At 37.5% G+C, this 24,391-nt stretch overlaps 1 protein-coding gene across 3 annotated transcripts in view; it reads left to right on the forward strand.

Annotated features, from left to right (window-relative positions):
• Positions 1-24,391, forward strand: part of ppfibp2b (PPFIA binding protein 2b) — a 73,658-nt gene that overhangs the window by 26,988 nt on the left and 22,279 nt on the right. For 2 of the 3 annotated variants that reach the window (XM_015037252.1, XM_015037253.1), the window contains exons 4-10: positions 3,458-3,544; positions 5,852-5,965; positions 12,260-12,409; positions 18,235-18,447; positions 19,716-19,808; positions 23,469-23,580; positions 23,763-23,795. In XM_015037252.1, the coding sequence (XP_014892738.1) occupies positions 3,458-3,544; positions 5,852-5,965; positions 12,260-12,409; positions 18,235-18,447; positions 19,716-19,808; positions 23,469-23,580; positions 23,763-23,795 (802 nt within the window). The remainder of the gene's footprint in view (positions 1-3,457; positions 3,545-5,851; positions 5,966-12,259; positions 12,410-18,234; positions 18,448-19,715; positions 19,809-23,468; positions 23,581-23,762; positions 23,796-24,391) is intronic. The other variant, XM_015037254.1, reaches the window with a different exon arrangement.

Here is a 24,391-nt window from a genome sequence, read left to right on the forward strand (position 1 = left end):
AAAGTAGAGGCAGTTTATTTTATTCCAAAAATATATTTTTCAGGATATCTGGAGTCACAGTCTTCATATTACTTTTTATAGTTTTTATTCATCCCTGCATCCAAAACTAAAACCGTTTGTAGTGGTGTTGTTAAACATGTCGTACAAACTGTGGGAGTCAATAACGTGAGTCATAGTGGTTAGTCTGTTTTGGAAATAAAAAATGTACATGTGCATCACTACTTCCTCTAACTGGTACAACTTTGTTGAAGTTTCCTGAAAATACCCTGATGACACAGAGCTAAATCACAGAGCTAAATTCTAACTAATTTTCTACGAATAGCTTTATAGAATTTGAACAGTGTTACAAACACTGACAAGAGAAAGATTTCACACATTTACTCAAAAGTTTGATGTGTCCACTACTTTTCCTTCCATTCTCACATCAGGCGTTGACAGAGAGATAAAAACAGGCTGGCCTGGTTTCCGTTATCAGCCCTTTCAAGTACTGTGTCACCATCCTTAAATGGTTCTGCTTCTCTGGAGTCTGATGGGAAAGTCAGCGATTACAGGAGATTTTCCAGCTGAGCAACTTACCAGAAGTTATAGTGTAGCATTACTGCAAAACTAAATTTAAAGTTGAGACCTAAAGAAATGATGTTTCAATATATAATTCCTTGTGCCAGTGTCTTGGTGTTTGATCATAATATGATGATGCTGGGGTCATTTAGTCACATCAGAAATCTATAAATGTCCTCAGACCTTTTTGACCTCATCTGCAGATGACGCATCAAGAATTACATTCAGTTTTTAAGGTACTTTGTCTTTTCTTAAATGCGCAATAAGTCATTGCAGAAGTAATCTTGCCAGGTAATACAGCTTGGAATAAAGGTTCAAGAATTAATATGTCTGTCAAGAACTTGCAAACATTCTTGACAGAATCTGTTAATCTGTATTAGAAGCGAGAAAGCAGTTTGGCTTAGGTGGAAAACAAAGATGTTTTCAAAACTGCGTCATTGGTGTGATGGCAGAAAGGGCCACACATTTTAGTTCTCTGACTTTCATATCAAGTCCTGGACTGTCACAAATAATTATGATGGAGCATCAAAATGTAGTTCAGCTATAAAATGTGTTAAATGTATTAATGCTGAATGTGGTACATGAAGGGTGTTGTAAATACTGATGAACAGCATTTTGTCATTTGCCGTGGCTGAATGTTACTTGTATCTCATCAAAAGGACCAAGGAGTCACAAGGTGTTTTCCCACAACTTCCAGTGTCCAATTGATGCTAGTGCATGCTTTGGACCAGTTCTTTGTGATCCCACGGCTGCAAGTTCTGGTTCTGGCACCACTAGGCTGGTCTCTGTGTTTTCACCAACCTGAAGAAATTTCTTATTTCACCAGGAGTTTTAGGTGGTCTTTTCTACACAGTCACAGTTTTTTAGTGCCTTGTTTATATCTCCAAAGTTACTTTTGCTTTAGATATTTCTAAATTCGGGATTACGGTTATTTATTGTGATGTCACCTACGACAAAGGTCAATGTCCAGCAGATCACTACATACTGCAGATATTTCCACTGCATCAATAAATGCCAATAAGTACCGATCAATTCAGAGATCAGCTGATTGGGATGGTAGAACCTTCAAAATGCCCAGTTTTCTTTAAAAGCATGTTAGTAAATTATGTTGGTAAATTTAAGGCATCTTTTTGTGCTTCAGAGAAATGCTTTATACAACAGTGGGAGGATCAAACATTTTATACAAGAGAGTAGTGGTGTAATAATGTGGCTTCTAGTTTGCTCTCGGGTTATAGAAAACCAAACCATTTAGAACAAGTTTAGAACTTGCTCTGGCACCAGCCCTGGTTAAGCAATGGAACTATTTTGGTGGTGAAACCTTAATTTTCATCGAATGCTTGAACCAAAACCGCTGATTTGCTTTTGAACTCTGCACCATCTGTAGGTTGAGCCCAACCATGCCATGAAGGTAGCTCAGTTCACCCAGGATGTTGTTGTTCTGGTCATGGTCCATGTCTCTTTCCATGGAGTTGGACAACGCATTAACCATTTACTCGAGAGCTTTGTTTTTCGATTTAGCTCAGAGAGACTGCTCCCTCATAACTACAGACAAATTATCCATTGTCTGCTCCATTCTGGTCACTTGGAAACCAAACAAACATTTAAAATTCCTCCACTTGAGGTAAAGACCTAGCCCATTTGGTGCACAACCCTCGCCTCTCTAGCCAATGCTAGGTCATGCACTAAATGCTAGGTCATGCACTTGGTGCAGATGTAATGATTTCTCGTGGAAGTCATCCTGTAACTTGGGCGAAGGGTTGCGAATTGTGAGAAGGGCTTTTCCTGTCCAAAGTCTAGTTTCATAATCGGATAAATGAAGACAACCACATTATGGACATGAAAAACTTTGCTTTGATTATTATTTTTTTTATTTATATGGAATGCCAAATAAATTTCTTCTTATTAGTTAAAGATATGAGCTTATACGTTTTCTGTAGCTCTGAAGCTGATAGAAGCCAAAAGCGTCTTATTTTCAGTTTCTTTTGGAAAATCCCTGTTGACAGTGACAGTTGAGGAAGTAGCAGCTTCAGACCAAAACGACTGCATAATCTGAAAAGCAATACAAACTGCTCCGGGTCTTCATCTGCAGTTACTTTGCTCGAGTTTCATTTTCAACTCCCGAGTTGTTAAAAATATAATCCTGGTGAGAACTGGGGGAGATTCTGACCCAGAGTGTCTCTTCCTTTTGTGCTACAGTAGATGCTATTGAAGCCTTTTCTATTTCTAGATATGATACGGCTTCTTTTCCTGCTCTTTTCCTGTTTTGCCATGGGGCTTGAAATATATCCATAACAGTTTATATAAGATATGTTTTGTTCCACTCCAAGGTCAGTGGTGGAGTCAGAGAGGTCTTATGAAAGTTTTATCGCAAGCCTCAGTGACAGTGTGGGTCCGTTTTGAGATAAATGAGACTCTGAGTCAGATGATGTTTCATAGGAATGCATCATGTGGTTTAAACAAGGGCCATTCTGTGAGCTCTTTATGTAAATCTGACCAACGGTAACCTTAAAAAGTGAGTGTAAAGTAGCAAATGGATTTAGATTGTCTTTCTAGATTGTAAGACATGGGTGCGCTGCAGACATCACCAACATAATAAGTAATATTTCTACACAATCGATGGTTGGAAGTCCAAATAAAGGCCATTTATAATGTAGTACTTAACATACCAACTCATGGGCTCATATCTTGCAGAACTTTGTTTAAATCAACTTTCTGAAGCGATAGCCTCCAGCATGTATTTCAGTTAATTTCTAGTATGTTTCTATGTTGGGTGGAAAGCCTTAGGACTTAATCAGAAAATTCAAGTCAGCGTAAATTTTTGGCATACTCACGATATGCGACTACTCACTCTTTCTCCGTAAGCTTCCTATTAATATGCATGTTTCTTTCTTGTGTCCAGGTGAGCCTCTGTACTCCAGCCAACAATGAAACCTATCAGGAACGACTACTTCGACTAGAAGGAGACAAAGAATCTCTGGTGCTGCAGGTCAGAGAAAATGTTTTTTTTTCAGTCATTTTAAATGTTAATGAAACGATATGCAAAATGTTTCGTCTTCTGTTTGTTTTCAAACGGTATTTTAAATCCATAAAATTAACTTCTGGCAGGATTTTGCTATCATTCCAGCTGTTGTAGTGTATAATCAAGGAACTCCAGATATTTTGTGTTACTTCATTACAAATCAAGCTCAGACACTTTCACAACCACATGCGAAAACTGACAACTTCCACAGCAACCATAAATGTCAAGACTGTAAAGCTTAGGCACGGGATGATTACAGGTCTCAGAACTATGTCATGTCAACAGGTTCTCTATGCGCTCAGATCAGTTTAATAGCTAGTTCAGGCAGCTGTGATCTCCAGAGTATGGCTTTAATTTCTCATATTTAATTAGCTGTTATGAAGCTGCTCCTCAGGCTGCCTTTTCCTGTCTGTGTTTGTTTTGCTCTTTGAAAAGCACTTTTTTTTTTCTGCAATGCTCACAATCGGCTGAACGACCCCGGCTCACAAAGCTATCATAAAGTCTATATCTCATTCCTTGCCGCCACCTCTCCCCCATATGCGCACCTACTCGTTACACATTCCTCATCTGACATCAACTCTGATTGGCTGATAACCAGGGATGACCGGGGCTTCGGTTTCTTTGACGGAGGATTTAATTGGCTGTTGACAGTTTGTCCGTTTTGTGGGTTTCCGCTTTACTTTCTCCTTACCTGTTTCAGCTTCAGGTCTGCATATGTGAAGTGTAGCTCTGCTTCAACATTTATTTCTGTTTGTATTAGCGGATATACACTCTGTGGTTGGCTTATGGCGTCCGTGTAGTAATAAGGAACTATTTCTTTGTGTTCGCCGGAGGTAAGACGTTGTACTTTAAACTTCCTTTTTGCACTTCATGCAGTCCTGCTAAAGGTGTCTGAAGTAGTTCTTGTTTTGGTGATAAGATACATTCAGTTTAATTATTGGGTACCTGTGATTTATATGATTGTGTGCCTAGTAGTGTTTTAAAAGCAACTCATTGCTTTTATTCACTTGCATTTGGCACATTGTTGGAAAGGAGGGGTAGTTAGATCATTTAACACATGTTGAGTGAAAACGTTGGCTGTGAGACAAGACATGACTGCAGGGCTGAAAGTCAGAGAAGTGACAGAGAATCAGCTGCTGTCAGATGGATTTAGCACACTGTGGTAATAAAAGAAGGGTTAAAGTGTGTTTGGCAGGAGGTAAATGTGTTGTCTGGGAGATCATAGTAACTGTGAAACGCATTCCTGAGTGACAAGTTGCTAAGTAAATGGATGTTTCTGTGGAGCTAAATGTTGAGATTTAGCTACTTTCTGTAGTGTTTACAGAAAGTGTGTTGGAGGACAAAAGTTTCTGATTTAACTTCATAGATATGCCTTTTAGAATAACTCCTACCATTTGAACTTTTCCACACTTTGTCACATTGCAACAACAAACTTCAAAGTATTTTCTTAATGTTTGATGTGGTAGACCTATAAATTCATAAAGTGAAAGGAAAATGATGCATGTTTTCTCAAGTTTCCTGAGTCAATGTTTTACAGAAACCTTTCTTTTTATTTTGCAGCAGTTTGTAAGTCTTTTGGGTTACATTTCTACCAGACTGACATATTTTACATTCCTCTGTTCAAAATTCCTCGACCTCCTCGACTGGATGGAGTAAAACGTTGTGAACAATATTCTCTTTTTACCCTTTTTGTAGTATCAACTTATTAGTTACAAGTTCTCATTTCTTGTCTAAAGTTATTGGTGAAAGAAACAAATATATCTTATTTGTTTCAAAAACAAGTAAAAAAACATGCAGGTTGAATTGAAAATGTTTTTATAATAAATCATTTGATTATAACAATACAAATTTTAATGACATTGTTTAATTTGGTGTAAAAAAAATATATATATATATATGTAGTCGTCTCTTTCTTGCAAAAAATATCAGTTTGTATAACAATGAAATTCTGGATTAATGCACAACATGATGCTATGAACATGTTTATGTTTTTCATTAGTATCCAAAGCTGCAGACACATCTTTGTGGAATGCACTTTATTTTAGTTACTACTTTGGCTTTTATCTTGTTCTGCTAAAGTTAGCTGGAAAAGTGCTAAAGATGAAAATCACACTGTCCCAGGCAATTGCTGAGCAATCCTCCCTAACCTTTGAGTACTGCTTGAAGGCTTCAAGTAATCGCAGTTGGGATTTAAAGTGAACTTCATTGTTATTTTGTGGTTCTTAAGGAGAAAAATGGAAAGCCTCCATCTTAAAGGATTTTGTACTCCAACAGGTAAGCGTTTTGACGGACCAAGTTGAGGCTCAGGGAGAGAAAATCAGAGACTTGGAAACTTCTTTGGAAGAGCATCGACAGAAATTGGCTTCCACAGAGGAGATGCTGCAACAGGTAAAACATGTAAAAAAACAAAAACTATTTGCTGTGAATTTTAACATTTGCAAAAAATCTTATTTTATCATCCAATAGTATTTACTATTCTATTTAAATTAAAGCAGTGCTTGTAATATTGCTGCACATGTTACACGACTGATGTGTAAAATGCATCCTATTACATTTGATTATTATTTAATGTCATGTTAGTCAGCCACTTTATGTTTAACCTTTTGTGATTGCTGGTATATTTATTGTTTTTAATCTAACAAAAAAGAGTAAAGTATGTTTGTCTGAAATTGGGAGTCATAAAAGTTAACCATGGAGCAGAACTACCGATAGTATCAGTATTTGGGCGGCACACAGCTCAACGGCACTATGTTTACATGCATACCTTGCCAGCCAGCTGGAGATCACAATCACATCCATCTTGCACAGCTTCAAACTGAATGTTTGTAGTTAAAGCACCTTCTTTTATGGCTTTTTAGACGTCCTACATTTACAGCTACACACACGTCCACTACTGATATCTAAAACATGCCACGCCTGCAAGTACAGATCTGTTGTAATCAACAGAATGCCAGCGCTAATGATCTAGATTTAACTCCACTAACCAAAACTTGCAGCTGAAATCTGAGTTTCTTTTTAGTTTCTAAATATATTGTGGCAATAACCTTATGTGCAATGTTGATATCGAAAAAAACTTCAGAATGCAACAAGTTCCAAATCTGGTTAATTTACACTTTGTATGGAATATTCGTGGTTTTTCATAATGTCATTGCAATAGCTGTTCTCAACCGATCCACTTTAAAAACATCCCAAAAAGTGTGATGGACATCAAGATCACAGGCGGATAATTTACATTTGATACCAGTTGCAATATTTATCAATAAGATTATGCATCATCAATAAATAGCATTACTTGTTATACTAGTTAATTTGCTTCATATATTAGTAAATGATTTTAAAATAGTTATATGTAAGATAGAAATTTTTTAAGCTCATATGTCTTAATTATTTTTAAAAATCTTAAAATGTCTTTAATTTGAAGTTATTAAAACTTGCAGAAACCCTGGATCAAGCTTTTATAGATAAACTTTACTATGATGGAAAAATAATTCAAGCTAGATTACAAACACAACAGTCATACTGGTGTTAATTAAAACCCGATATCACGTTTATGGCAAAACGTTGGTGCTGAAGGTTTCAGCTAGGAGAGAAAATTAATAAATAAAGGAGTGGCAGTTTGTTTTATTGCTTATTCCAGTTTGTCTTGACCTCCTTTGACTCCTGTCCTCCAAGCTGATGTAAGGTGATATGAACGGCACAAACACCAAGTAGGTTCAACAAGTCAAAGCTCAACAATTTCCTGGAAGGAATGAGACAACATTTGTCTGACTTAAAGCAAACTAAAACTGAAGGTGGCTTGTCTTCCTGTAAAGACAAGTTATGGTCTTTACAGCATGGTGAGTAATACTAAAATTGCATTATTTAGTGTTTTACTCAGCCAGTCAATCAAAAATTAACTATACAGCACAGTAACCCATTAATACCTCAGTTTATATACAATTCTATAAATTATTTTTTTTTTCTTCTGTCCAACAGATTTAAATTAAGTTGAGATTAACCTGAATGTAGCACATATATTGTGCCTAAATTTAGATGCTTGGAATGCAAAATAAGATATTGAGCCTAAAGTAGACTATTAATGGTTCTGATATGATAATTTGCATGTTTTCAGTGAAAATATCAACAGTATATACTGCACATTATATTTACATCCTTATATCCCATCTTCCATCCATCGTTCTAAATTTCTACATAAAAAAAAACATTTTAGACTTTCACTAGCTTTTACCTAGCAATTCAAATAAATTCTTGAAATGTATTGTTCTGTGTGAAATAAGTCTGTAAAACTAATAAGTTTAATTTTTACAACTGAACAAGTGAAACAAATTAATTTGAAATGAGGCCCGTGTAAGTTAAGTGCTCCTAAACCTACAAATACTGAACAATCATTTTAGTAGTTTGTTGGTTTTCCCATCTGCACTTAGCTAAAACACAAGCAGCAGCATTTGGTTGTCATGATAAAAGTGAATAAACAACTGTGAATGCTGTAGTACTTTGTACACATTTAAAGTCGCTGGAGGATTAATGATGGACGCTGATGTCCTTTCCTCTGGGTTTTGTGCTAAACAGCGTATTGCCAAACTAAATTGCTCAACAACAGACATTTTTCCTTCTGTCAGCATGTTGCATATTTGAGAGAACATGCTGATGTTGGCAGCTAGCTCAACAGATGGTAATTATAGTCCAGTGGACCAAAATAATTTTAGCTTCAGTCTGGACTTTTTTGAACACCTATTCATCCAGATGTTAGAAAATAAAGATGTGCATATTATTTCCAGGCTTTTTGAAACGCTTGCGTCTTCTGACACCTCATTTAAACACAGCACGGATCGGATCGTCTGCCCTCGTGTGTGTTTCACATCTTCTGTGGTCAAGGTGACTAAAACCACCTCTGAGCCAGTTTGACAACAGATCAGACCAGGTTTTTTTCCCAGTTGTTTTTCTTGACGTCAGCAGTGAAGCAAACTCATGAGTTCTGCCAGCCTGGACACAAAAGGACCCCAACCCTGACTGCCACAGAATCAGCCTTCTGTTTAAACTTCTCAATGGGCTCTTTGTCCTCCTTGTTGCCCACATTGAGTGTGAAAAGGCCCCAGCTCCAAAATAAAAAGCCTTATCAGGAGTGTTATGCTTCTTTCTATCGTCCTGCTAGCTTTAATTAATATTTTCTAGATTTATGTAGAAATGCAAAACGCAGTATCTCAAATTGACAGCCAATTACTAACACTGCTGCAGCAATAAATCTTTTCTGCAGTCAGTCATGATTTGAGGCTCTAGCAGCACCGATATGCGGCCGTTGTACATATTTTGACCGCTGATCAAACACACAAAGTGATACGAGATGTTTGGTAAAGAGAGATTTCGGTGTGGGGACTGATAAAGGTGGTCTGCGTCTCGTGTGGTATTTTGTTTCGTCTTCTCCAGGTTCTTAACTCCTCTTTGTGTACACGTAGAAGGCAGATTTTAAGGATTTAAAATGTGACGACATGTCTGCTCTCTCTTTCCTGACTGCTTCTATCAGTGCGGAAGCTAGAATAAGTCTTCAGTGCAACAAGGATTATGCTAGGCCGTGATGTACTGCAGATAAATCCAAATATTTCCATCACTGATGAGTAAACACTGCTTGTACAGACAAGCCAGTACCTTTTAACACTGAGTTTGACCTACAATTCCTGAAAACTTTATTTCCTTAATTTGTTCAGCTATGTAGTTGGTAACAAAATATGATGCTCAAATCTGATACATAAAGACAGTCCCTGAAAAACAGAGAATCCAGTGCTGCTCCCTTTACCTTTGCCAAGCACTTTGACTAATTATTCAGTATTATCATCCGATCTCAGTTTCCTCTTGTAGTGCTTGGCATTAGATATTTCTGTGCTTGCATTTGAATGCACTAGTTTGAAGCTCAGTTTTCTGCATAAAAAAAAATCACCAATCATAGTTTTGTAGCTGATTTCTAACCAGGAGTTTTTGTGAAGCTTTGACCTGCAAAAGGATTTCTCTTAAAGTACTATAATGAATTATACAGTTGTATTTGTGTCAGCAAATAATTATTGTAACAGTATTCACTCGTTGTATATACTATTTATTAGCTAGTTTAGATAGTGACTTGTAAGTTAAACTTGACATAACTTTTTGTGTTAAATTGCAAACCAACAAATGACCATATTTAGGCGCTTCAAAGCAGAAGGTTTAGCTTGTGTCAACATAATATGTCATAATACAGTCATAATGTTTTAGGATGTTATTAAAAACATTTACAGAGTCTGTATGACTCCATGTCCAGTGTTTCCCTGAGCTATTTCAAGTTTGTGTACATAAAAATGACTAAAGTAACATGAAATGGTTTTACAGTCGGCACAGTGAAATGTACTCATCGTTATCCCGGATGTCATCCTCCCACACTTTGTCATATGACATTTCCCAATTGAAACTGCTGCTCTGAGTTGTTTGTACATTCTTTAGCAGTATTGTAATGAAGTGATGTGGACAGGAAGCAGGACCTGCACACACCCAGATGAATCAAATCAATGTCTCCAAACAAGGTCATCATTAAAGTCCCAACAGTTCGTCATCTTAACGATTCACTAAAACTTAATTTGAAATATACCTTTGAAATGAATGTTTATCTGGGTTTTTTTAATTCATCTTCCATAAAAGGTCACAACTAATAGTTTGAAAAAGTTCAGAGTTTTCAGAAGGCAAATGAAGAGTATTTTACCTGATCCTCAAGTGCTTCACATGAAAAAAAAGTCTTTATGAAATATACATTTAGATGTTAATGTATTTACAACATGAAGTAAATGACTTTGGGATGTGAATAATATCTTATCTACCATTAAGTTAAAATTAAAATGTCATTGCTGTCATTTTTTGCTTTTGTTTTTGTTTTTTTGTGTGCTTTTGCTGCCACATTGAGAATGTTAATTCAACTAAAGCATTTTAAATTTGAAGCCGTTTTTGTTTTGGAGTGTGGAAAACCTTCAGATGAATTGGTAAAACCTAAAGGTTTAAAATAAAACAAAGCTATTGTAAACATGTACAGTATATATTCTTCCTTGATCATTTTAAAGTAGACTCTATTTTAAATTCCTCTTGATTTAAACCAGATGAGTTTGGAGTCCAGACGTAGACATTTGTGTGTGTTATTTATTTTACCCCAATTTGGAGATGACCAAAGCTTTTTTTTAAAGTGATCTATAATTAGGGGTATAGGAGCGAGGCACATTAAGGACAGGATAATTTGGCACGTGTTGCTTCTTACAATTTAGTAAAAGCAAATGTCGAGCAGCTGAGCTGTGGCGGACCACCACAGACGTCTGATAAATTACCTCTAAATATTGCAGCTTATCCCTCTGTAATGCGACGCTGGTGTGAGATTGCAAACTGACAGTCAGCTGCCATAACTAAGCAGATTTTCTGAGCTGGAGTGATTATGGGCTTTTAACTGTCTGACTGTGTGGCTGTGGTGTTGACACAACTTGTTTACTATGTCCACTTTGAGAGGAACTGTATCCGTTTGTGGTCAGAGTGTTGACTTTTACGCTTTTTAATATGACTTTTGTGCATTAAGCACATAAAAGAATAGAGAGATGGGTGAATAATTGATTAAAAAGTGATATCGTCATACCATTATATGGAGAAATTGCTCAGTTTTATTTCCAGTTACAAAGCATTCGCTTTCTTAATGCCACTGACATTTTTATCCAGTCGAATGGGCCCTTAAAGCCTCTTACACCTCATCACAAACCCTGGTGTAGCAGCTAGAAGGAGCTAAAGTTTCCCAATGCTGACAGTGTCACTATGAACCCCAGTGCTTCTTCTAGCTGTGACTTCTTTTCCTGTTTCTCACTGAGGAATGCAATGCCAGGCTTGTGTATGCCCGCCCGTATTCTAGCTGCAGCCTAAAAACCTCGCTACTTCCTTTGGTCTCCAAGCAACCAGCACAGCAAAACTCGGGCACGATTTGGAGGAGTGCGCCTTGTTCCCCTACTCTGAGCTCCATTCTGTCAGGACAAAACGCTACTTTCTATAAAGGGAGCTTTGATGCACATACCCTGTAGTGTTTTGTTTTCCAAAGAAAAAAAGTAAATCTTAGTTGCCCGTCAACTTCAGAAAAAAATCGATCTTAAGAAAGATCATATTTTTTGTTTCATCCTGAGATGGAAAAAAAAAAAAAAAACTCACCAGTTTTCTTTTCAATTTCTCTCAAAAGTGTTTTGATCAAGATGATGACATTCACAACTACTAACGTTTGAATTTTGTAGACGCATAAGGGGAATTGGAAGTAGTTTGGATGGGGAATTGAAAGCTTACATACGAGTCATAAAAAACTAAAACTTTATCATGCTCATGGGAAACTACGTCTCTTATCTGCCTCTTTTTCAGACATGCTTTCTTTTCCTCTCTACCAATGAAGGACAGCGTTATTAATAGTTTGCAGCAAGCCTGTGTCTGCGTGAGAGCGTGTATATTTAGCTTTGTGGGGTCTTTATCCCCCAGCCAGACTTCTCGTAGTGTGGGAAGAAGATTGTGCTGAGTGGAATCCTTGCATGAACGACGCATGTAAAACATTTTCTGCTACTGGGTTTTGCAAAAGCAACATAAGTGTCTTTTTTTTTTTCTTCTTCCATGTGTGCAATAGGATCTACAGAGTACATTCATTGTTTGTTTGTTTTTCAGGAGCTGAGGAGCAGGACTTCTCTGGAGACCCAGAAGCTGGATCTAATGGATGAAGTGTCCTACCTGAAGCTGAAGCTGGTCACCATGGAGGAAACACGAACCAACACAAACCCTCAGGATGCTGCAAATGCAAAGAACAACAAAGCTGAGGTAGGGAATGTCAACCAACTTCACTCAAAGATAGCAAAAAGGCCAATTTTATTCTGTGACAATTTGACTTGTGACAATTTGTACATGCTTTACACAAAGAGATGGACTTTTTAAGCACAGTTTATGTAAACAGGTTGTTATGCTTTGTGTTGCACAGTAAATCCTGCTTAAATCCTATCAGCAGATCTTGTCAGCAGACAGACCTTCAACAACATTTAAGCATGTATTGCAGCTCATTCTTTGATATTTTTGTGGGATTTAATGTTTTTTTTTTTTCCCCAGGCTTTATAATTATCAAAAATAATCTGGGTATTGTTTACGCCAAGTTTCTTTGGTTGAAAGAATTTAAGTAAGTTGAGCTAAATTTGGTCTATAAATCCTAGTTTTCCTAAACTTTTTCTAAGGTATTGTATATATTAGTTTATTTCTACCTTCAAATTCATACTTCATTACTAATATTACTAATATTACAGATACATGTAGTGTAGTTTTGCTTTTTGGGACCTTCAGACATGCTTCATGTGTATGTCACCTATTTATTTGACTTCTGAGTCTCCAGAGAAGTCCTGCTAAAAGTTTCTTTAACTGTTTCACTAATAGCTAATGTATGCATCATGTCCAAAATTTATTTTTGGGTTTCCCCATTGAGATCTTTGGGACAAAAACAGAATTTAGAACAGAAAGATTTCAACCAATTTCTGCTCTTTGTTTTTAACTCTCTTTAGATTGTTGTGTGTCTTCCTCAGAGGCATCTACTGAAAGTAAACTAAGCTTCAAGCTGAATACTAGAGGCAGCTGTTGATTAGCTGCATGTAATGTATGCAGGGATATAAGTGGTTTTGATCTCTTCTTTGTGTGACTCACCTGTTGACTGGTGGCAGATGGTGTCAGGAAAGAGAAGTGTGACTTATGAAACGTGTTAATGTTAACAAAAATCAAAATAATATATTAAGAAGCAAAACATTTGGTTATTTATTTAAATTGTTCATTTCCTAGAGTGTCATTTTATACGGTAGTTTTCTAAAATAAAAATAAGAATCGGGTGGACAAATTTGAATTTGTTTTTAACCTGACTGAGTGGTCAAACTATACCATATTCATGAGGATACATTAACTTTAGTATTTGGCTGAAAGTTTTTTTTTTTTTTTTTTTTAGTAAGTTTCATTTTAATGATTGCCATTTTCAGCCAAACAGTAAGCTTCTTGATAATTGACCACACTTTTATATAAAAAATTTGCAAGTTAATTTAAATTGTTTGGATCTCAGACTCAGTTAATTGAAGTAGTCCATAAATTATTGATGAGGTTTCATCAAGTGCCACTCTTTCTCCATCTGATGTGTGTTTGGTTGGAACTCACAGCCTTGTTTAACCAGCTCTTGATCTGAGGTGAAGTCAAAGACTTTCAAAGGTAGGTCTCAGTCATCATTTTACCACTCACTTTGTGCAATACACCAGCAGCGGTAATTAAATCTGGAAGATCCCAAAAGTTCACCATTTGATTCTTTTGGCCAAGTGTAACAGGTTGGAAAAATAACCGGTTTCCCTCTAAAACTATTCATAAAAGCGCACATTCATAAAGTTTTTCCACAGGTCTATGCAAAAAGTAAGTGCAATATTAATGAGAGCGCTCATCAGGTGATGAAAGACCTGCTCTTTTGTCTTGGAACTATTACATATGCAATAAGAACGCAACAAAAACATTCCAACACCACAAAAAAGTCACTGGCACAGCTAATAGTGGAATCCTTGATGAGACGCATATCTAAGCACTGCAACTCTCAAACAAGCCAGAACACATTAGATGGTTTCAACAACAGCCATTAAGTTCAAAGTACAAAAATAGTCTCATTAAAAAAATCTTTTAAAGAAGGAAAGCGTACTTCACCTTAAGGCCTTCAAAATATCACAAGACTGCAATGTGATTAAAATGCTCCCTGCAAGAGGAGTTTAATTCCCTGTGTTATCTGATTTATTTCTAATGGACGAAGCTCAGTTATATAATGTGCAAAGAAAGCTTTGACATCATTCTAAAGTTAGGCTGAAAAATAACCGAGAGCGCCACATGCCATCGCCATTTATGGTTTTATAAGATTCAATACAGTAGGTTGGGAAAATATAAGGGATAATTTAAAACTGCATCGTATTCAAAGAGCCACAGCAGTTGCATTAAAACCTGTTGAGATGATGTAATTCATAGAAAGCGAAAGGTTGCGTGCAGTGTGTCTCTGAATCAGAGTTTCTATTCAGCTTAGCAGCAAGTTTCTGCTCCGCTGAAGGTAGAAACAATCCCATTAAGACCTTCATGGGTCTCAAATAATAACGCTCAAATGCATGTGTTCCAGCCTTATCTGTTGAGATGTCTTTTTTTGTGATAGTTATTTTCTTTGTGTGCAATTTGTGTCTTTTGACACTAAGCTGCTCCCCACTGGCACAGCAGATCCTGAGAATGCTCTTGTGGGGCTTGGCATTAAGAAAGGCTGTGCTTCTCCTGAATAAACTTGATACAGCATTCTAGATGTGCAGAGGCCAGTAATATGTTGATGGAAAGTGATAAGCATCAGATGGGGAGGAGGAAGCAGCAAGTGGGAGGTAACATGATGATTAAAAACAGAAAAAAAAACTCAGAATGGAAAGGATGTGCTGTTAAAACAAACCTGTCCTATAAGACATGCATCGTTACCAGGAAAAATATTTGCAATACAAATCCTGTTGCCTAAAACTGCCATCTGTTTTGTTCTGTAAGTGATCCATGGTGTGATCAGACGCTACAAGAGACATTTATAATGTTAACACAAGTTTCTCTCAGAAAAGAAGATGAAGAGCTGAGCTATTTTCAGTTTCTTTCTCTACGTCATATCTTTATTTCCATCTCCTAGTCAATAGTTCTATTCTGGTAGCTACTTGGAGCTAATTTTCAGACTATATCCTACTGGTTGACAAAAAATAGACTATTTAGTTTTTTTGCTGTTTGAATTACCTAATTATCTTAAGTAACTATGTTAATCTTTAACCTCCTGTTTACAACCATGAATCAACACAAGCGGAAAGTGAGCTAATCCTTTTAACGTAGCATTTCTCAGGCCAGGTTTTGCAGGTCTTCACTGTGGTTTCTGTGTCGTATACGAGAATTTGGGTGGAATTCTGAGTCAACTGTTTGCCTTCGAGTTTGTCAAAGAGAAGTGCAGAGCTGATGAGTGTTTGAGTGAGGTTACCAACCAGACACACATTGTCCCTTCGCCTCTGTTTTGCATGTGTAAGTTACTAAGAATGTACATGGTTGGGATTACTAATTCTCCTTTATTCATTTTTGCTTGTTAGATGGTTCTGATTGGTTGAAGTAGGTTTTGTGTAGAGGCTCCAAGCAGTCAGTAGCTTCCCCACACTAAAACAAAAATATTTTATTTGATCCATTTTGATTCACACCATTAGTACATAAAGGAACTGCCTTAGAGACTTGGACCTCAGCTTTTGTTGCTTTTTTCATAAACTTGCAGTACTTGTAAATGGACAGGTTTGGACACACTGTGATGTGTCCAAACAGTTAAGACAACAAAGTAGACGAACTGCTGCTGGGTGTAAGATACTGACAGCTGGGACCAACTCCACAAAGCACCACTCTGAAGAATGTATCCTTTTAAATATTTTGCTTATTGAACTGTGTGGCGAAAGGTCCCAAGACGCTCATAGCCAATGACTCTTCTACAAAGCTGTGGTCTTTAGCTTTTGTTGGAGAGATGGGAGCTGGAGTAGTAAAAGTGATGATGCGTGTTTGTGCGTGCGCTTTGTAACAGCTGCAAGGCTCCAGTGAGCTGTCAGGAGGAATGACAGGCATCCATTCTGAGCATTCCTGGGGGTAAAACACTTTCACCTCAGGAAACTACACCAGTACGACAGGAAAAAAAAAACAAAAAAACCTTACAGCCAACCGACGATCGCCTGGGAATGACGCGTTTAGTTTGATGGTGCATTTTTCAGGTTATGCAACAGGTTCTAAAAGATTTCACATGCCTGTGAGATGAGGCTGTTTTTCTGGGAAAGCATTTATCAAGTTATTTTGTATAAAACAAGGGATATGTGTGTTTTTTTTGTTTCCCTCACTGCTTTTGTTTTTATCGCTCTCTGTTTCTATCTTCTCATCTAGTCTTGCTCGTTCTTGTGGATCTAAACTTTGGAAGATATGGGGGACAAAAAAAGACCCATCTTGGAGATGACTATTGTTCTGCTTCGACTAAAAATAGCTGGAAATTGATTCATTTATATAACTTAGATTTTGCTTCCACACAACCAGACTTGCTTGTAATATTTTAAAGTGGTTTTCAGAAATAGACAGGATTTCTCAAGGTTTTTCCAGTGTTTTTCTTTGTTGTTTAGCTGCTTTTTCCCTCTTTTTTTTTTAGTCCAATTATGATTTCCAGAAAAATATTTTTATTTTTGTTTTGTAATTTTCTTACCTTTGACTTTTAAGTTGGAAAAATTGTCCTTAAGTCAAAGGATTAATGGGTTTTAGAACCTTTCTGGCTTACAAGCTTAACTCTAATATGATAAATGTACCCTTAATTTCCACCACTCTTGCACACTGTGGTACACTTTATTTAATTTAGCGCAACCTTTAATCCCTGAAAATATTCATTTCTAATTTTCCCTACAAAAAGTGATGTATCAAATCACAAAGAAAAATCCTACCACTGGGTTAAATAACTGTTAAAAATAATAATTAAAAAAAAAACAAACATGGAAATTGATTTTCCTCTCATATAGTTAAAAAACCCAGTTATATTTACTTATTGTTAAGTTACATTTAAAAAAAAATCAACTTGGCTAGTTTTTTTGTTTGTTTTTTTAATAAATTAGTTTTGTGTCCAACTAAACCAATAACCAATTTTCATCTTGGTATTTTTGCACTTTACAAGCAGCATGTTACAAATGCATTGAATTTATTGAATAAAAAAAAAATCAATCAAAGTATACTGAGACAGAAATCTGTGTTTTTGCATGCACAAGGTCATTCCCACCTTACAGCTTAACGCTTTGCATACAGTGGATGATCAGCAGAGGAAAAATGCATCGTTAAGTCAGGTCATTGCTTTTTTAAATTTATTTATTAGTTTGTTTGCTCTACCGTCACTTGATCCTTTAGAGAAGGAAAATGAAGAAGGTCATAACTTTTGCACAGTAGGACTGTGAATTAGCGTAGCACAGCCCACTTAACAGTGAATTATCAACTCGCTAAGTGTGTCCATCTCCCATTTAAACCATGTTTCTTATCTCGACTCTCCAAACTTACCTGGACCCTCTGCTTCTACCACTGACCCCAGAATAACCTATCGGCAAGCTCATCCCCTCCTTTCCTGTCAGTCGTCACATGGCACCTGTGGGGAAGTGGAACACAAAGCCTGGCGCGTGTTCAGTTTACATATTTGAACATGTATCTGTGTGCCACACTATTTCAGCAATGTGAGATGGTGAGAAAAGATGCCTAGCCTCAGTCTGAGCCAAGGCTGACTTATTCATTGTTACAACCACAATTTGGACTTTTTCTTTTCCCCTCGGTCAAATAGATGTTTTGTGTGGCTTTTTTCTGTTTATTATGCTTGCTGTTCTTTAAAATTGCATTTCAATCCACAGCCAGGGGACTTCAAGACATTAGAAGAACTATTTCCATCTGCAGACTAAATTAAGAAACAAGTCATCCAATGATCATCTTCTCTCTTTTTTTTTCTTCCTATCGTTGCATCTAACTTCAGTGTATTTCTCTTTCCCTCTCCTTACATCTCTCCGTTTGACATCGTCTGCCTCTTCTCATTTATCCTCCATCCCTGCCAGTGTGTGGTAAATCTCATCAGTGAGCTCCAGGAGCAGATGTGCAAGTTTCAGGAGGAGATCAGCACTCGCATCCAGGAGAAACGGGCCCTTGAGGAGAAGGAAGCCCAACAGGGGGACCCAAGTGGCAACCCAGTTCAGAGCGCCGATCCTAATGCTGGGTCAAACCCGAGCTCTGCTTCGCTGAAACACAGTGGAGAAAGACAGACTGTGCATGTATGGAAACTGATGATGGAAGAACTCCTCTTACAATACTTCCACCATTTTTCCTTCTCTTCTCCTCTCCCCTCTTAACTAGTCTGCAAAACTCTGCTGGTATTTGGACATTTCCACAGAATCAAACTAACAACCTCTCTTGTTGTGTGTGTGTGTGTGGAGTGGAGCATCTGTATGTGGCCCTCAGGATGTTGGGGTGTCGCTCTGCTGTGGTTTTGGCAGAAATCAAAACTTTCGGTTAGTTTTCCAAATGCTTCATCATTCATTCATCTGAGGAGCTACAGTCCAATAAGTGCTTCAAAAATTGAGGCATGTGTAGTGCCTACCACCACAAATGGCAGTGGATGGCACTGTTCAAGATGTGTAAAATAAATCTATGTTGCTGTGGGCCTGGTTCTCTTCTGAAGGCCCTGGGAATATTGTTAGAGTCTTGCATCTTGATTTTTTATTTTTTTTTCCATAATTGTCTAATTTTTTAGTCATGTAATGATAATTACGGCTTTAGGTCAGTTTCATTTTTTGAACTGAATAAATCTTTAAATGTCCACATTATTTGATGAGAGAATATGTTTTCTACAATAAGATTCATTCATTTTATCCCATTTTACACATTTTGACCGTCGCTGCCAATAAGCGTACAGGTTGCTGCAACTCTGACGGTAGAGCCTCAGCAATCTCCTTCTGCTTTTGCTCCTTAAATAACTGAAACATTTGGAAGACATTTTCACCTAAAACGAGTTTTTCTTTCATAAATCTCTTCAAGATTTTGGGTCAGTGTTATGTTTTTGTTGGATCGGATGTGGTTTGTTTGTTTGCATGATGATTATTGCTCTGGTTACTAACAAAGTTTATGTCTGCTTCCTCCTACTCTGACCAGGTGGATGGGTCATGCAATGATAATTATGGCTTTACAAAGTTTCCCTCATACAGTGATAATGGTCAGCGGGCAGATGTGCAACCTGGACGCCTTCCGGTCATGTTTTTTTTTGGGGGGGGTTTATTCTTTCCCTGGCTGCTGATAACTGCACGTTGTGGTGTCTGTTTTCAGGAGGATCATGTTTCCCCATATTAACCAGAGCACTGTACAGCCCTGGAAACCTTTTTATAACTGCACATAAGGCTGATGACTCCAGTCCCATTCATGTTAGCATGCATACAGCCCATTCTGAAACCTTGCGGGAAAAAAAACCCTCCAAAAAAACTTGGACAAATTGATAAATCTATCGTTTAACCTTCTAAAAGTACTAATGTGTTTGGTTTGTTTGCAGGATTTGCTTCATGAAGTCAAGCAGCTGACGAGCAAAGTGCAGGAGCTGGAGGGAGAAAAGAGCCAGTACGAGAGGAAACTCAGGGCCACCAAGGTACACAGAGTTGATTCGCTCTGCTCACACGTGGATGCACATGTCACATGTGGTTTGTTTTACCACAGAAATGTGCAGAAGAAACAGATGTTCTCTTTGTGTTAGTGCCAGTATGATTCAGAAGGGAAATCAGCTGTGGGGCTTATATTGTTTCATTATATCAGATCTTTATCATTTATCGCAAAGGAGGCTAATATAGGTTGAAGTAAACTGCAGGAGTAGTTGAAGGAGATGGGACGTTTTCCCGAAAACACAAACAACAGAGACTAGAAGTTTCTTGTCTTCACTAATAAACTTTCAAAACCCGGGTTTTGTTAGAATATAAGCACATGTGGTAGAGTGTGCTTTTATATTTATTATTATGTATATTCATCATATATTTATACTTTTCCTTTAATGTTTAATTAGATCTGAAGATTAAGTATTTTTTTAAACCAGGGCAGTTTTTAAAATATCGATAGTAAACAGTTAAACACGTTTTTTTAAGGAAATGTTTGGACTATAGCTAACCAGAAAAACCTTTACAGCAAACAAGGTACAATCAATGTTTTGCATGCTTGACCATTAATGCCAACTCGTAACCATTTCTTATATGGCCATTAAAAAACGTAGTTGAGTACAATTAATCTGAAATTATTCTAAAACATGCTACCACATAAGTTTTAGATGAATTTATGCACATTTAGTCAATTGATTATATATTCTGGTTCAGAAGAAATAGCCTGGTTTTGCAGACTAGCAATGTCTCCTTACATGATTTGCAGGTTTATGCAATTTTATTCACCTTTATATACTATAAGACATGAAGCGGTGGAATGATGTCACATGCTAAATTAACGAGGCTTGATGAAGTTTGAGAATAACTCCATTTTTGAAGCACATCTGATTCAAATAAAGCCAGATTGTCACATCAAGTTGTGGCTCAATATGCGGGATGTGCAGATATTAAAGCTGCTTAAAATTGGAATTAATTAATCCCGATCTATTTATCCAACCAAATCCATCTTCCACATTTAAAGTCTGGGAGTTTTGTAAAAACAACAAATTGATTTATGAAAATGGCTTGAAATGTACGAAGAGCTCTGAAGATTTGTGTCTGGAAATTCTGTAACTTTTAAGGTGAAAATGTGAAACTTAGAATCAACCGCCCGGCCACCTTCCAATGCAAAATGAACCTTAATAAAACTGCTAATTATTTGTAATATTTCACCCTAACTCGCTGTATGCACTGACTATTTGATGCTTAATAAATACCTGTAAGAAGGTCGATTCACTTGTGCCGCTGTAGCTGCGTCAGCTTGCAATTAAATTATTTGCAAGTTCATTGCTGGTCTACATTTGTTTCAAATTGGAACGTTCCTATTTTTGAATCTATTCCATATTTTTTAAAACTATTTCACCGCTTCAGATAAGTTGTGGATGTTTTTTTTCCTGCTGAGCAGCAAAGTTAAAAACGACAACAAAAATCTCTAACACGTTGCTTCCTCCTGATTAATCTGAAGGTCAAACTGCTGTTGCTTTTCTGTGCTCACAGTGCTCCTTTCCTCCTCTCCTTCCCCTTCTTTCACTCTCTGTCCTCTCTTCTCCTCCTCAATTAACTCCTCTCTGTGGCTTGCTCTCTTCACTTTTCCCCCCTCCCTCACTCGTGATTACTCTCTTCCTACCATCCCCTCTCCAGCTCTCCATCTCTTACTCTCTCCATGTGTGTTACCAGTCGCTCATGACCCAGCTGTCCAGCCTCAAGCTGACTGTGGAGCACACACAGCTGGAGAAGCAGCACTGGGAGGAGCGCTGGCGCAGCGCACAGGTGCCTCCTCTTCCTTCTGCTCTTCGCTCCCATCACTTTTATGAGTTTTCTTCTTTTTTTTTTTATCTCAATTTGCCGCCTGCCTCTTCTTTTTGAGGTCTCCTCCAACAGTGCGGTCTCTCTTTGCTCTCAGTGTTCCTATTTTAGGTTTACAGCCTCTCTTTTCTCTGATGAACTCAGTTGTTCCCCTGCCTTGTGGTAACTTAATGTTGGTCAATACTCTTATGTATTTACTTTTAGTTTTATTAAAGTTGAAGTTAGCATGTCTATGTGCTATTATGTCCAGAAACAGACTCCTTAAGATCAATTTTCCTGCCCTCACTTTTTTATATGCAAGTTTGCATGGATCACATCCGTATAATGCTGCTGTGAACGCATCAGCTGTGTCGGCCTGGAGGTTTTATTTCTGCTACGTCTGGTAAAGAAGCAGCATTGAATCCAAATGACTTTCATTGAATTTCATTTTCTGGTAGAATCATTTTACTTGTTTTCAAACTATATTTTATTCACCTCTCTATACACCAAAATAAAAGTGAAACATCATGAGCTATGAGCTATGAGTTGTGGAGCCTGTGGGCCCTTTGAATTATTCTGTGGTTTTAGCCGCTTCCTCCTTCATTTTAGACTTCTGCCGTATTATCAATGCTTCTTTTGAAAAGCAGATTTAAGAGGCATTAAGTTACATTCATAGCATGCCGGAATAACCACAAACGTCTGTGCATCAACCTGTTTTTTTGACTCCTGTTTTTCGCAGCTCAACAATGAGCGCTTCCTGTTAAACTGTTTAACATCGCTGATCAACTAGCTCAGGAATGCCCTTGTTTTATGTAAATAATATCTAGATTCTCATTTTTGTTTAGCTCCAAAGATGCAAGAAATTGTTAATTTTGTTGTGAAATTATTTATTTAGCTGGTAGACTTTCCACTGGGGTCGTCTCCCAGTGGAAGCAATTAGTATACAAGTCATTGCTTTTGGTCCCACTTCCAAACTATTTCAGGGCACGTACAGTAGGTTTTCAAAGAAGTGGCCAGACGGGGCCCTCAGATAACCCTCAGCTGGGGCTCTAGTACTGCTACATTTCGATTTTGTGAGTTATTGTACCACTGTCGTATGCAGTTTTATTTTGTCATGTTACCACAACAAACTTCAATATATTTTATTAGGATTTGGTGTGACAGACTAACTCAAGCATGACATAATTGTTAAGTTGAAAACGAAATAAAACATAGGTGGAAAATGGAAGTTTGATGAGACAAAAACTGAATTCTTCCGTCAATCCCCGAAGGAAAAAAAAATCCTATTGTGTGCAAAAGATTTGCGATTCAGGTGGATGTTCACCTTTTAGCCTAATTGTGAAGTCGGCGCTAGAACTGAACGGTTTAGATGAAAAAACCTTTATTTGAATGGCTGAGTCACTGTATCTTGAGAATCGGTGGCTAGACCTAAAAATATATTGTTCACACATTCTCTCCATTTAAAATCACCATGAAAATCAGACGTCCTGGCCCCAGAGTTTTCAGGGAGGGAGCACCGGCACCCATTGGCCATACTACTGACTATTAGAGGTGACATTTGTCAGATGGTTATTAATGTTACAAATTTCATTGCCACAGAAGGATTCTTCCATTTTTTTAAAAACTCTGTTTGAAAATAAAGTTTACAGGAAGCTGAACAGTAAAATACCTCACCTGGCTTTAGCGAAAATTTATGGGAGACTTCCTTGGCTCACTGAGGTATCTGCTACTGGTTAGCCAAGACTACAGCTACACTGGTCACCTCAAACCCATTTTGATATTTAGTGACCCAGAACTCCAAGCCAGCTCACAGTTATCTACTTTGCTTCTGTTCACAGGCAGAAATCTCAGAGCTGCAGCAGCTTTTGGTCTCTAAAGACACGGAGATCGAATGCTTGCAGACCCAGCTGCTGGCCAGAGGCGGCACCGCCAACAACAACGCAGAGAGAGGTATGCACGGCTGACAACCTGACTCATCCTCACAGGCTCGCATCAGTCAGCGCTGATGTGAGAGGCAGCCAGCGAAATGCAAGACTGTCAGTTCTGATTACTCTTAACACATAACCAACTGTCCCTTTCTCCTCTGACAAGTACTTTACCTGTTCTTGACTCTCTGCTGCCCTCTGCTGTAGAGGAGGTGTATATCAAGCAGCTGATTAGCAAATGTAAGGCATGGTGAGCTTGATGTTCTCGTGGATCTGGTTTCCAACCAAACGTTCTGCAATTAAGGTTTACATTTCAGCAAATTAGAAAAAAAAACAAACAATGGAAGTAATTGATAATTTATTGATCTGGCCTCTGGAGACCTGTTTGATTTGAGACCGGACCAGAAAAGATTGTGTGTCAAAACATTTAAAAAGCACAAAAACTTCCTGCATCCTTTTAAATCAGCACACTGTAAAAAGTAATGTCTGCTAGTTGAAAATATAAGGTTCAATTTAATCTAGGAAGTTGGTAAAAATAAAAACACAGAAGTGCAGAATTTCCACTGTTTGACTGTGTTAAGTTTAATATCTAGCTAATTAAATAAGAGGAAATCATTGTCTTACGGTCATCATCTTATTAATAAAAAAACTAGTTTAAAATCAGATATATTCCACAGCACTTCTTCTCAGACACAAAACTCAAGAGAGTCAACACAGTCATTTAAATACTTCTGACACTTTTCCTCTACCTACTAATATCAGGATTTTTTGAACAAAAAATTTACTGAAATTTTAACAGCAGGGTTTGAGAAAGTTTAAAAAAATATAAATAAATT

Source organism: Poecilia latipinna, unplaced genomic scaffold (genome assembly GCF_001443285.1).
Source record: "Poecilia latipinna isolate Pla-1442-1.1 unplaced genomic scaffold, P_latipinna-1.0 Scaffold399, whole genome shotgun sequence".
Taxonomy (NCBI): Eukaryota; Metazoa; Chordata; class Actinopteri; order Cyprinodontiformes; family Poeciliidae; genus Poecilia; species Poecilia latipinna.